The sequence below is a fragment of the Pongo pygmaeus genome, chromosome 21, assembly GCF_028885625.2.
Source record: "Pongo pygmaeus isolate AG05252 chromosome 21, NHGRI_mPonPyg2-v2.0_pri, whole genome shotgun sequence".
NCBI lineage: Eukaryota > Metazoa > Chordata > Mammalia > Primates > Hominidae > Pongo > Pongo pygmaeus.
This window is the reverse complement of record NC_072394.2, coordinates 38,320,993-38,334,558: the sequence shown is the minus strand read 5'-3', so window position 1 is coordinate 38,334,558 and position 13,566 is coordinate 38,320,993. Positions and strand designations below refer to the sequence as shown.

The 13,566-nt window shown below is 43.5% G+C and overlaps 1 protein-coding gene and 1 non-coding gene across 5 annotated transcripts in view; both read right to left on the bottom strand.

The window, feature by feature from the left end:
• PHF20 (PHD finger protein 20) overlaps positions 1-13,566 on the bottom strand; it is a 181,963-nt gene that overhangs the window by 49,350 nt on the left and 119,047 nt on the right. For 2 of the 4 annotated variants that reach the window (XM_054467733.2, XM_054467735.2), the window contains one exon: positions 929-1,207. The exons of the other annotated variants lie outside the window; for them this stretch is intronic. In XM_054467733.2, the coding sequence (XP_054323708.1) occupies positions 929-1,207 (279 nt within the window). The remainder of the gene's footprint in view (positions 1-928; positions 1,208-13,566) is intronic. 4 annotated transcript variants of the gene reach the window in all.
• LOC129022212 (U4 spliceosomal RNA) lies at positions 12,875-13,017 on the bottom strand. The gene has a single exon (XR_008496295.1). It is a non-coding gene; the product is annotated as a U4 spliceosomal RNA (small nuclear RNA).

Genomic DNA, 13,566 nt, shown 5'->3' with positions numbered 1-13,566 from the left:
ACTGTGCTTGGCCTCACATTATATTTCTAATGGATAATACAGCACATACATTTATGCTTGACAGCATAAATGAAGGCTGACCCCTCGGAGGGTCAGAGTTCACCTTAGTCTGCATGGCTCTGCCCCTGTCCTGAAACCTGACTGTATACTCTACTGGGAACACTGCCAGATGTCCTAGGAGTTCCATATACCATTTAAGACTTACACATTTTAACAGAAAACCTCTAAGCCAAGAAGTAGGTAGTGATATTACAATAGCAAGTAAAAAGCTGAGAAGATTATATAATTTATTGGAAATCCATTAATTCTTCTGAAATTCCCCTGGAAACATGTAATTTTTCAATTTCTGTAAGCTTTAGGAGATATTTCCTAAAAGGTTCTCTGTAATAAGTTATAAAATGAGATTTTATGGTAACCCCTACTACTACTATTATGGTTTCTATGCAAAACAAACAGTGCTATTATAAATATCTTCAGTTGCACTTAAGATGAAATAGGATTCACATTTGGACCCGGCAGTAGAATCACATATCACCTTTTGGTTATTGTGCTCTTTTGTGCTGCTGGCAAGGAAAACGCACAGGTTTGGGAGAGTGGGACAATGGCACCCATGCTGCTCTGAGCACGAGTTCTCCTGCTGGCTTCTGAATAAGGTCCCTTTGCTTGACTGTCCCCACTCATACTGGAAGCAGCAAGGCCTTCAGAGGCTAAGCGACTTTTTCAAGGTAATTCTCAGTTAGGTGTTCCTGCTTCCTGTAGGAAGGCCACAGCTCCATGGCGCAGCCCAGAGGATCACTTAATATGTTCAGTCCTGTGGGATTCAACTGGAACAGACAAACCTAATACCTGCTTTGTGTGTCAGAAAACACAAGCACTGTGGCCAAGCAACCGAGCCATCCATGACACAATGAAGAATGAAGATACTTACTTGGGGAACTGGCAGAGACCCGCTTCCTGGTCAGGGTCTCCTGGCTGGGCTTGTCTGAAGCTGAAGGGCCCCTGGTTTGGACATGCCTCTTTCCCGGGCTTTCCTCTGGCTCCAGTGACTTCTCCATTCCATGGAAATACTTCATGTGATAGTGCAACAGTTTGGCTTTGCGGAAAAATTTTAAACAGTCCACAACCTTGCATCTAAACTTATGGTCTAGGTCGACAGCTGGTGCATTAGATGACCCAAAATCATCTGTTTTCTTAAAAGTATTTGTTACTGAAAAAAATGAAAACAAAAGCAAAGATTCCTTGTATTTATCCCAGTTATTACAAAACATGCATTAACACATGACAACTGAGGGTGAAAGACTAGCGTGCATATGTAGCCTGAGACATCAGACTGCCATTACCTCCTCAAATTACTGTTTAGAGAGAATGAAAACAACTTCAGGTCAAATAAGACTCAACTGTGATTCATCTTTAGGAAGAAGAAACCAACATGTTTATTTTAAACAGTCGTACAAGTTTTCAGGGTTTCATATACTTTAAGGAAAAATCCTTAAAAAAAAAAAAAAATCAAGGATCTCAGGCCAGGCAGAGCAGCTCACACTTGTAATCCTAGCACTTTGGGAGGCCAAGGCAGGTGGATCACTCGAGATCAGGAGTTCATGACCAGCCTGACCAACATGGTGAAACTCCATCTTTATTAAAAATACAAAAAAAAAAGGGCTGGGCATGGTGGCTCACACCTGTAATCCCAGCACTTTGGGAGGCCAAGGGAGGCAGATCGCCTGAGGTCAGGAGTTTGAGACCAGCCTGGCCAATATGGTGAAACCCTGTCTCTACTAAAAATACAAAAATTAGCTGGGCATGATGGCAGGTGCCTGTAATCCCAGCTACTTGGGAGGCTGAGGCAGGAGAATTGCTTGAACCCAGGAGGCGGAGGTTGCAGTGAGTCGAGATCATGCCATTGCACTCCAGCCTGGGAGACAAGAACAAGACTTTGACTCAAACAAAAAACAAACAAACAAAAAAATTAGCCAAGCATGGTGGAGCACACCTGTAATTCTAGCTATTCGGGAGGCTGAGACACGATAATCGCTTGAACCCGAAGGCAGAGGTTGCAGTGAGCTGAGATCATGCCACTGCGCTCCACACTGGTCAACAGAGCCAGACTCTGTCTCAAAAAAAATAAAATAAAATAAAATAAAATCAAGGATCTCAAGCTAGCACTTATGAGTTGGACCAGACTTACATTTACTACCATCCTGGTACCTATCTGTGTGGACAGAAATAGGGAACATTCCTCAGTATCTCTCTATGAAACCTAAGAGATTTTACGTCAGTTTTTGTGCAAGGAAAGTGTAACAGTTACAAAGGTTTCAGTATTGAGTCTTTGAGATTTCAACATGTACTTTGTTTTACAATATACTTTGTCTGATCAAAAGGATCCAGATTTGGCGGGTGCAGTGGCTCATGCCTGTAATCCCAGCACTTCGGGAGGCTGAGGTGGGTGGATTACCTGAGGTCAGGAGTTCAGACCAGCCTGGACAACATGGTGAAACCCCATCTCTACTAAAAATACAAAAATTAGCTGGGCATGGTGGCACATGCCTGTAATCCCAGCTACTCAGGAGGTTGAGGTAGAAGAATCGCCTGAACCTGGGAGGCGGAGGTTGCAGTGAGCCAAGATCACACCACCGCACTACAGCCTGGGTGACAGAGCAAGACTCTGTCTCAAAAAACAGAAAAAAAAAAAAAAAAAAAGGCCGGGCGTGGTGACTCACACCCGTAATCCCAGCACTTTGGGAGGCCGAGGCGGGCAGATCACAAGGTCAGGAGATCGAGACCATCCTGGCTAACATGGTGAAACCCCGTCTCTACTAAAAATACAAAAAAATTAGCCGGGCATGGTGTCGGGCGCCTGTAGTCCCAGCTACCCGGAAGGCTGAAGCAGGAGAATGGCTTGAACCCAGGAGGCGGAGTTTGCAGTGAGCCGAGATCACACCACTACACTCGAGCCTGGGCGACAGAGCAAGACTCCGTCTCAGAAAAAAAAAAAAAAAAAAAAGGGGGATCCAGAATAGGAGGAATAAGTTCTAGCATTCTACAGCACTATGGGGGAACTATAATTAATAATAATTTATTGTATATTTTCAAATAGCTAGAAAAGCAGATTTTGAATGTTCTGAACACAAAGAAATAAATGCTCAAGGTGATGGATTTGCTAATTATCCTGATTTAATCATTATACATCATATACATTTAAGGAAATATCACTGTACCACATGAATATGTAAAATTATTACACATCTATTAAAAATAATAATAAATGAGGCCAAGGCAAGAGGATCACTTGAGGCCAGGATCCTCAAGACCAGTGTAGACAACTCAGCAAGACCCCATCTCTACAAAAAAAAATTTTTTTAATTAGCCAGGCATGATGGCATGTGCCTATAGTCCCAGCTACCCAGAAAGCTCAGGTGGGAGGATCCCTTGAGCCCAGCAGGTTGAGGCTGCAGTGAGCCATGACCGTACCACTGCACTCCAGCCTGGGCAACAAAGCAAGACCCTGTCTCAAAAATGAATGAATAACAATAATAATAAATGCAAAACAAACAACAACAAAAAGGACCCAGAGACTGCAAGAAAAACCAACTAACTAAATGGAGGTGGAAGGCATAAGGAGGACTCATAGGACTCAATGATCAAAGAGACAATAAAAGCATGACCCTAAAAGACAAATAAGCAGAAGGCAATAGTCGGTCAGGCACCAATGACAAAAAGTAAACCCATCACAAGGACTTTTTTTGTTTTTCTGAGAAGGAGTCTCGCTCTTTGCCCATGCTGGAGTGCAATGGTGAGATCTCAGCTCACTGCTACCTCCACCTCCCCAGTTCAAGCGATTCTCCAGCCTCAGCTTCCCGAGTAGCTGGGATTACAGATGCCCACCACCACGTCCAGTTTTTTTTCGTGGCTTTAGTAGAGACTGGTTCAGGCTGGTCTCAAACTCCTGACTTCAAGTGATCCGCCCACCTCAGCCTCCCAGAGTGCTGGAATTACAGGTGTGAGCCACTGCCCCCGGGCCACAAGAACCTCTTGTGTGTTAGAAATGCAGTTTATTGAGGACTCCCTTTAGAATGTCTTCCCACCAACAAAAAATCACATCAAGTCATTCCTATGCTACAGATTTAGTCACCCAAGAATATATTATATTAAATGGATCTTTTTTTAAAAAATTAGGAAATCGGTGTGCAATGAATGGCCCTTTCTTGAGTTAATCAAATTTTTTGTAAACACAATCACACAATCTCCACTGGAAGCAGGTAGCCTGTTAAACCTTTGGTAAGTATTATGATTATTTTTTCAAGTGTCATCCCATAATCAGAAGTAATTTTAAAATTCTTAAATTTGATCTAAATTATACTCTACACTTCAAAATTAGGTTTGGTGGTCTGAAGGATGCTGTTATAGAGCCAATTTAAACCAAAACCTATACACATACACATCCCAAAGCAGAATGCCTTAAAATCACTTTCTACCTATAACAAGAGATATAAAAGACACCAGATCAATTAGTTGCAGGTAAGAGAAGTTGGCCAGGTGCGGAGGCTCACGCCTGTACTCCCAGCACTTTGGGAGACCAAGGCGGATGGATCATATGACATCGGGAATTCCAGACCAGCCTGGCTAACATGGTGAAACCCCATTTCTACTAAAAATACAAAAAATTAGCCGGGCGTGGTGGCGTGCGTCTATAATCCCAGCAACTCCGGAGGCTGAGGCAGGAGAATCGCTTGAACCCAGGAGGCGAAGGTTGCAGTAGCTGAGATCGCGCCATTGCATTCTGGCTTGAGCAACAAGAGCGAAAGTCTGTCTCAAAAAAAAAAAAAAAAAAAAAAAGGAGAAGCAAAAGTGACACGATGTGAAATAGAATACACACTTCTCAGACAAATAATTGGACAGGAAAAGTATGTCAGTGGAGAAGTTCAAAACACAAAACTTTAATACATCCAATTCTTTCCTAAAACAAAAAATAGTTTATTTTGGAATATCCTTCTCTTGATCTATATTAGGTTAAATCATATAAACTTGTCATTTTGTAGGTTAAAAAAGACTAAGGCTGGAACCCTGTGCAGCGGCTCATGACTATAATTCCAGCATTTTAGGAAGCTGAGGTGGGCAGATCACTTGCAGTCAGGAGTTCAAGACCAGCCTGGCCAACATGGCGAAACCCCATCTCTACTAAAAATACAAAAATTAGCGGGGCATGGTGGCTCACACCTGTAATCCCAGCACTTTGAGAGGCTGAGGTGGGCAGATCACTTGAGGTCAGGAGTTTGAGACCAGCCTGGCCAACATGGCGAAACCCCATCTCTACTAAAAATACAAAAATCAGCAGGGCACGGTGGCTCACACCTGTAATCCCAGCACTTTGAAAGGCTGAGGTGGGCAGATCACTTGAGGTCAGGAGTTTGAGACCAGCCTGGCCAACATAGTAAAACCTCGTCTCAAATAAAATTATAAAAATTAGCCAGACATGGTGGCACATGCCTGTAGTCCCAGCTACTTGGGAAGCTGAGGTGGAAGAATTGCTTGAACCCAGGAGGCAGAGGTTGCAGTGGGTCAAGATCATGCCACTGTACCCCAGCCTGGGCGACAGAGCGAGACTTTGTCTCAAAAAAAAAGAAGAAGAAAAATTAGCTGGGCATGGTGGTGCGCGCCTGTAGATCCAGCTTACTCAGGAGGCCGAGGCAGGAGAATCACTTGAACCAGGAGGTGGAGAATGCAGTGAGCTGAGATCGTGCCACTGCACTCCACCCTGGGCGACAAGAGCGAGACTCCGTCTCAAAAACAATAACAAAAACTTTGCACTCTTGTGTATACACAATGGTCATCTACATAAAGCAAACAGCACAGGGGCTAAGTGTGGGTTCTGCAGCTGGACACCCTATTTCAAAACCGAGTTCTTCCACCTACACCCCTTGTCTCAGTTTCCTCATGTGCAGGATGGAGACGATAATGGTGACAACTTCGCTGAGTTGTGAGAATTAAATAAATTACATGCAAAGAGCCTAGAAAGGTGTACGGCACATAAGTGCTCAATATCGCCTACTATGACTATTCAATGTCATTTTAAATTTCAGGAATTAACCTGATCATAAGCAGAAGAGGGGAAGTGTCCACCACTCACAGCCTCACTGCATGCTCATGACAGAGGCAGTATGGTATAATACAAAAAGCACAACGTTAAATCCCAGGTCTACCTTTCATTAGCAGCATAAATTAGCTGTGCAAGCTAGTCTAATTATCCAGATTCTTAAGGGAAGAATACCACCTATTTCAAAGATTTGGAGAAAAGGTTATGGATAATGTATGTGCTTGGCACAAAGTAGGTGATCAACACATGGAAGCCATTATCATTTCAAATATAAAATACATCATAAGCAGGCTTATGTTATTTCTGGAACATGGCTGGAGACAGCTATTATAATTATCAACCAAGTGTGAAACATTTCTTCAACCAGTCTTCATATGCCCTGGCTGGGACACATATCACCCTGAAAGCACTTCATTTTGTCTACATCCTCCTGAAAGTGTGAAATTCAAAACCAACCACAAGGTTCCTAGTATGACTATCCACATTTCAGTGGGATTATTATCTCCACCTTTTGGGACATCTTTTACTATGACACCTAAAGATTTTCTTTTGTAATACTCACTTTATACAATGCAGGATAGTACCAAGCTTGTTCCACCAAAATACTGAACTTGTTTTATCTTTTTAAAACATAAACAACAGTACATGTTGGCGGGGCACAGTGGCTCATGCCTGTAATCCCAGCATTTTGGGAAGCCAAGGCAGGCAGATCACCTGAGGTCAGGAGTTCAAGACCAGCCTGGCCAACATGGTGAAACCCCATCTCTACTAAAAATACAAAAAATTAGCTGGGCGTGGTGGCAGGTGCCTGTAATCCCAGCTACTCGGGGGGCTGAGGCAGGAGAATCGCTTGAACCTGCTAGGTGGAGGTTGCAATGAGCTGCAATCACACCATTGCACTGCAGCCCGGGCAACAAGAGCCAAACTGTCTGAAAACAAAAGGAAAAAAGAAAAAAGACATGGCCGGCTGGGAGTGGTGGCTCACGCCTGTAATCCCAGTACTTTGGGAGACCAAGGTGGGTGAATCACTTGAGGTAAGGAGTTCAAGACAAGCCTGGCCAACATGGCAAAACCCCATCTCTACTAAAAATACAAACATTAGCTAGGTGTGATGGCGTGTGCCTGTAATCCCAGCTACCTGGGAGGCTGAGGCAGGAGAATTGCTTGAACCCAGGAGGTGGAGGTTGCAGTGAGCCAAGATCACACCATTGACCTGGGTGACAAGAGTGAAACTCTGTCTCAAAAAAAAAAAAAAAGCCATGGCCAAACTATCTGTTGAAAGATAGATATGACTGGACTAATAATCAGACTAATAATCTGCCAATCCAGTAAACCTTTCAAAGCAAGCGAGTTTAGTTTACAGGATAAAAACTCCCCCTGCAAAAGCAAAATCCTTGATTCCTCACAGCTAAGCAAAAGTTAGTACAGCTGAAACTCCAAAGGGGCGCAAGCTTGGCACTCGGGTGGATCAGCTGCCTCTGACAGGCAGTACTAGGATCAGAGAGGCTCAGGTGAGCACGGATGCTCCTCAGGAGGGAAGACACTGCCAGGTGTCACTATCACAAAGACGCTGGCCAAACCAAAGGCTCTTTTCAATTTGGCAACACTAAGACAAAGTAGTTTCTGTTTTCTCTGATGGAATAAACACCAAAAGAAGATTTGAGCATCACAAATCTTTAACCATGGAAACTCAGGAAATAAGATTTCCCAGTGAAATCAGTGAAGTATAACTCACTGTGATACAAGCAAGCTCTTCTGATTATAAGCCAGTTGATAATCTACCCCGCACTGCTGGAAAAAACAATCAACACAAGCATCAGAGTGAGAAAAGCTGCAAACAGGGTATGAATCAGTTATGCGTAATAGCCTGTGATAAAATCTGATAAATTACACAATTTGCTATAATTTCAGAACCACAAATCAAAAAGTAGATTCTTCTAGAAGTAGAGCTCTAAAGAAAAAAAGTAGATAAAAATATTATATATGAATAAAATGTTTATGCTAATTTTTTAATGATGAGAAAATGTTTAGGATATGTTAAATTATAATTACAACAAAAAAGGTCAGACGTGGTGGCTCATGCCTGTAATCCCAACACTTCGGGAGGCTGAGGCAGGTGGATCACCTGAGGTCAGGAGTTCGAGACCAGCCTGACCAGCATGGTAAAACCCCGTCTCTACTAAAAATACAAAGTTGGCCGAGTGCAGTGGCTCACGCCTGTAATCCCAGCACTTTGGGAGGCCGAGGCGGGCAGATCATTTGAGGTCGGGAGTTCAAGACCAGCCTGACCAACCTGGTGAAACCCCGTCTCTACTAAAAATACAAAAAAAAGAAAAAAAAAAATCAGCCGGGCGTGGTGGTGCATGCCTGTAGTCCCAGCTACTTGGGAGGCTGAAGCAGGAGAATCGCTTGAACCTGGGAGGCAAAGGTTGCAATGAACCAATATTGTGCCACTGTACTTGAAACTGGGCAACAGAACGAGACTGTCCCCCGCTAAAACGAAACAAAACAAAACAAAAAAATACAAAAAAATTAGCTGGGGGTGGTGGCGGATGCCTGTAATCCCAGCTTCTCAGGAGGCTGAGACAGGTGAATCACTTGAACCCGGTAGGCGGAGGTTGCAGTGAGCCGAGATTGCCCATTGCACTCCAGCCTGGGCAACAGAGTGACAAACTCTGTCTCAAAAAGTAAATAAATAAATAAATAATATTAAAAAATAGAACAACAAAAAAGACACATAAACACCAAGACTTAAGCAATCGTCCCTTTCTCGTAAAGGTTTTGCAAATTGGACTATTTTACTTTTGAACCCAAATATTTAGAGACATGAAAAATTATATTTTCCAGACTTCACAACCTTATCCTAATTTTTGCACAGCCAAAAGGAGCCCTCTGTATGCACAATAAAGGCTGCCAGTTCAGCCAGTCTAGGCCATGTGGTTCCCTCTATTTGGCATGTTGTTTCCACATGCAAACCAAGTCTTGCTCATCCTTCAAATACCACCTCCTTGCACAATGCCTTCACCCTGGTCTCTCAGCAGAAAATATTCTGTCCTGCCTTGAAGAATTTCTGTAAGTACTTTATGGATCCTGTAGTCCTTCCCTTTCTATTTGTATAACAGTTGGTTTTGTTCATTCCTTTTTCTAAAATATTGAAATACCCAATGTGCTGCTTTTTTTTTTTTTTTTTTTTTTTTTTTTGACACAGAGTCTCTCTCTGTCGCCCAGGCTGGAGTGCAGTGGCGTGATCTCAGCTCACTGCAACCTCCGCCTCCTGGGTTCAAGCGATTCTTCTGCTCTTCTGCCTCAGCCTCCCAAGTAGCTGGGATTACAGGCGCCCGCCATCACGCCCAGCTAATTTTTGTATTTTTAGTACAGACCGGGTTTCGTCATTTATGACAGGCTGGTCTCAAATTCCTGACTGCAGGTGATCTACCCACCTTGGCCTCCCAAGTAGCTGGGATTACAGGCATGAGCCACTGTACCCGGCCTGGAATGTGCTGCATTCTTTACTTCTCTTACTTATGTTAGTGTACTGTCACATCAAACATGGGAGCTAGCCTCTCCAAGACTGTTTCCTCATTGTTAAATGGGAATAAGAATATTTATTTCACAACTCTCCTATATGTTTCCATGAGGCAGTTAAAGACAAAACCCAGTTTTATTTTGTTTTGTTTTATTGTTGTTTGTTTTGTTTTTGAGACAGAGTATCACTCTCTCACCCAGGCTGAAATGCAGTGGAGCGATCTCAGGTCACTGCAACATCCACCTCCCAGGTTCAAGTGATTCTCCTACCTCAGCCTCCCGAGTAGCTAGGATTAGAGACATGTGCCACCATGCCCGGCTAATTATTTTGTATTTTTAGTAGAGACGGGGTTTCACCCTGTTGGCCAGGCTGGTCTCGAACTCCTGACCTCAGGTGATCTGCCCTCTTCGGCTTCCCGAAGCGTTGGGATTACAAGGCATGAGGCACTGCACCTGGCCACAAAATCCAGTATTAACAGCAAGAGGTTACTTGAATATTATTTGTCATTATTGTTGTCACCTCACAGTTGTTTGCTCAAAACAATCAAAGTTATGCATAATTCTAGCCAAGGGACCATGTGTCACTGGTACAATCTGCAAAATTCTAACATCTAATTGCCCTCCTTTATTAATCAAACAATGAAGGATTAGTGGTAATTAATAAAATCACAATAGGAACATTAAAATTATGCATTCAGCAAAAATATTCTACATTTTAAAATAGGCCAGGCGTAGTGGCTCGCGCCTGTAATTCCAGCACTTTGGGAGGCCAAAGGTGGGTGGATAACTTGAGCCCAGGAGTTCAAGACCAGCCTGAGCAACATAGTGAGACCCCCATCTCTACGAAAAAATACAAAAAGTAGATGGGTGTGGTGGCATGCACCCATAGTCTCAGCTACTCAGGAGACTGAGGCAGGAGGATTGGCTGAACCCAGGAGGTCGATGCTGCAGTGAGCCGTGACCCTACCACTGCACTCCAGCTTGGGCAACACAGTGAGACAGAACTGTCTCAAAAATAAATAAATAGGGCCGGGGGTGGTGGCTCATGCCTGTAATCCCAGCACTTTGGGAGGCCAAGGTGGGTGGATCACTTGAGGTCAGGAGTTCAAGACCAGCCTGGACGACATGAGGAAACTCTGTCTCTACCAAAAAATACAAAAATTAGCCAGGCATGGTGGTGCACGCTTGTAGTCCCAGCTACTCGGGAGGCTAAGGTGGGAGAATCACTTGAACCTGGGGACGGATGTTGCAGTGAGCCGAGACTGCACCACTGAGACTCCAGCCTGAGCAACAGAGTGAGACCCTATCTCAAAAATAATTTTAAAATAATAAATAAATAAATAAATTAATTAATTAAGAAACAGAATATGCATGGTATAACTATATGAAATAAAACTCAAAATATGGCCAAGCACAGTGGCTCATGCGTGTAATCTCAGCACTCTAGGAGGCTGAGGCGGGCAGATCACTTGAGGTCAGGAGTTGAAGACCAGCCTGGCCAACATGGTGAAACTCTATCTCTGCTAAAAATCCAAAAATTTATCCAGGCGTGGTGGCGCATGCCTGTTGTCCCAGCTACTCGGGAGGCTGAGGCACGAAAATTGCTCGAACCCAGGAGGTGGAGGTTGCAGTGAGCTGAGATTGTGCCACTGCACTCCAGCCTGGGTGACAGAGTGAGACTCTGTCTCAAAATAAAAATAAAAATAAAAAATAAAACTCAAAATATTATGAGCAAAATATAAAATTATGTATAGGGCCGGGCACGGTGGCTCACGCCTATAATCTCAGCACATTGGGAGGACGAGGTAGGCGGATCACAAGGTCAGGAGTTCGAGACTAGCCTGGCTAACATGACAAAACCCCATCTCTACTAAAAATACAAAAATTAGCTGGGCGTGGTGGTGTGCACCTATAATCCCAGCTACTCGGGAGGCTGAGGCAGGAGAATCGCTTGAGCCCAGAGGCAGAGGTTGCAGTGAGCCGAGATTGTGCCACTGCACTCCAGCCTAGGTGACACAGCGAGACTCCATTTCAAAAAAAAAAAGAAACTAAGAGGGCCACTGGTTGTCAAATGGGCCTGCTGGGCCAAAGTCTACATAAATCCCAGTCTCACACACAGGTATGTATTCCCCTATGGGAGGACAGTTCATTTAGAACATACATAGAACATAGTTCATTTAGAACATACACCAGCAGCAGCTGGTGACACCACTAAGTGACATCATCCATTCTTAGCATACTAATATGGTTCTTGTCAACATGAGAGCAGTTACTCAGAGACAGAGGGCAGAAGACATGTAAATTATTATTAAAAAAAAAGAGATGAGGGTCTCCCTATGTTGCTCAGGGCTGATCTCCAACTCCTTGGCTCAAGTGATCTTCCTGCCTCAGCCTCCCAGAGTGCTGGGATTACAGGCATGAGCCACCATGCCCAGAAGAAAATATTGTAAATTAAATCCTAAAAGGTGCTGGTTCAAAAGTGAGGGGGAACTCAATTACTCTTGGGATAAGGTCATCTACTGAAACCAATTTATTCCTCTTTTAAAAGCAGTATGAAAATCACTATTTCCAAGTAGTTACTGGTATTATCATTTACCTGCTCTGTCCTCTCCCTCCTGTTTAACAAATTATTGTTTGGCGGAATCAAGAAAAAGCACAGAGCTCTCTCCTGGGCATCCCGGCTCAAAATCTCAAGAGTCACCCTTTGCTCTTGTTGCTCCTAAATTACTAATATACTTTGGTATGTGCAGAGAAAAATGGTCCACAAATTTTGCTTTTAATAATAGTTACCCTAGGCCGGGCGTGGTGGCTCACACCTGTAATCCCACACTTTGGGAGGTCAAGGTGGGTGGATCACCTGAGGTCGAGAGTTGGAGACCAGCCTGACCAACATGGAGAAACCCCATCTCTACTAAAAAATACAAAATTAGCCGGGCATGGTGTTGCAAGCCTATAATCCCAGCTACTCAGGAGGCTGAAGCAGGAGAATTGCTTGAACCAGGGAGGCAGAGGTTGCGGTGAGCCAAGATCGCGCCATTGCACTCCAGCCTGGGCAACAAGAGCAAAACTCTGTCTCAAAAAAAAAGGTAACCCTAAGCAGTGTTTTCTTTATCTATTTTCAGGGGAGGGTGTGGAGTTAAACCCTAAAAATGTTTCCTAATAATCTCTGCCTCCTGGTATTCACGCCCTGATATAATCTCTTCCTCTTGAGTGCGGGCAGAACCTGTAACTTCTTATTTATTTTTTTTTTTAATTCAGTCTCTGTAGAGATGTCAAAAATTGCCATTGCCAACCTATGTTGTAAGTTGTCACCTTGGTGTATTGGGAAAAGTTTTCAATTATTTTAATAATCATGCCTCGGATAAACCTCATTGGCTAGGATACTGCCACGGGGCAAAGCTGTAACCTGTCTCTAACAGAATATGGCAAAGGAGACAATATGTCACTTTCACGATTGTATTAGGTAAGACTACAGTGTCTGTCTTACTAGGAAACACTCTTCCTTGCTGTCTTAGTGAAACAAGCTGCTATGTTGTGAGCTACTCTATATGAGGCAAGGAACTGAGTGCACCAGCAAAAACCAAGGCCCTCAGTCTGACAGTCTACAAGAACTGAATGCCGCCAACCATCAGGTAAGCCTGGAACCCTCCCCAGTAGAGTGCTCAGATGAGAATATAGCCTGAGCCAACCCTTGGATTGTAAGCTTGCAGAGGACCAAGCTATGCTTGAACTCCTCACCCACAGAAACTGTGAGAAAACAAATGTGTTGTTTCAGCTACTATATTTGTGGTAATACTGTCACACAGCAATAGATAATATAGAGTGGGATCAGCAGCCCACTCATTTTCCATATATACTTGAGTAATGTTTTATACTTTTCCTTTTATAGTAAGCATACACTATGTTTATACTAAAAAAAAGTTTGTAAATTGTTTTCTGAAACTTGGCTT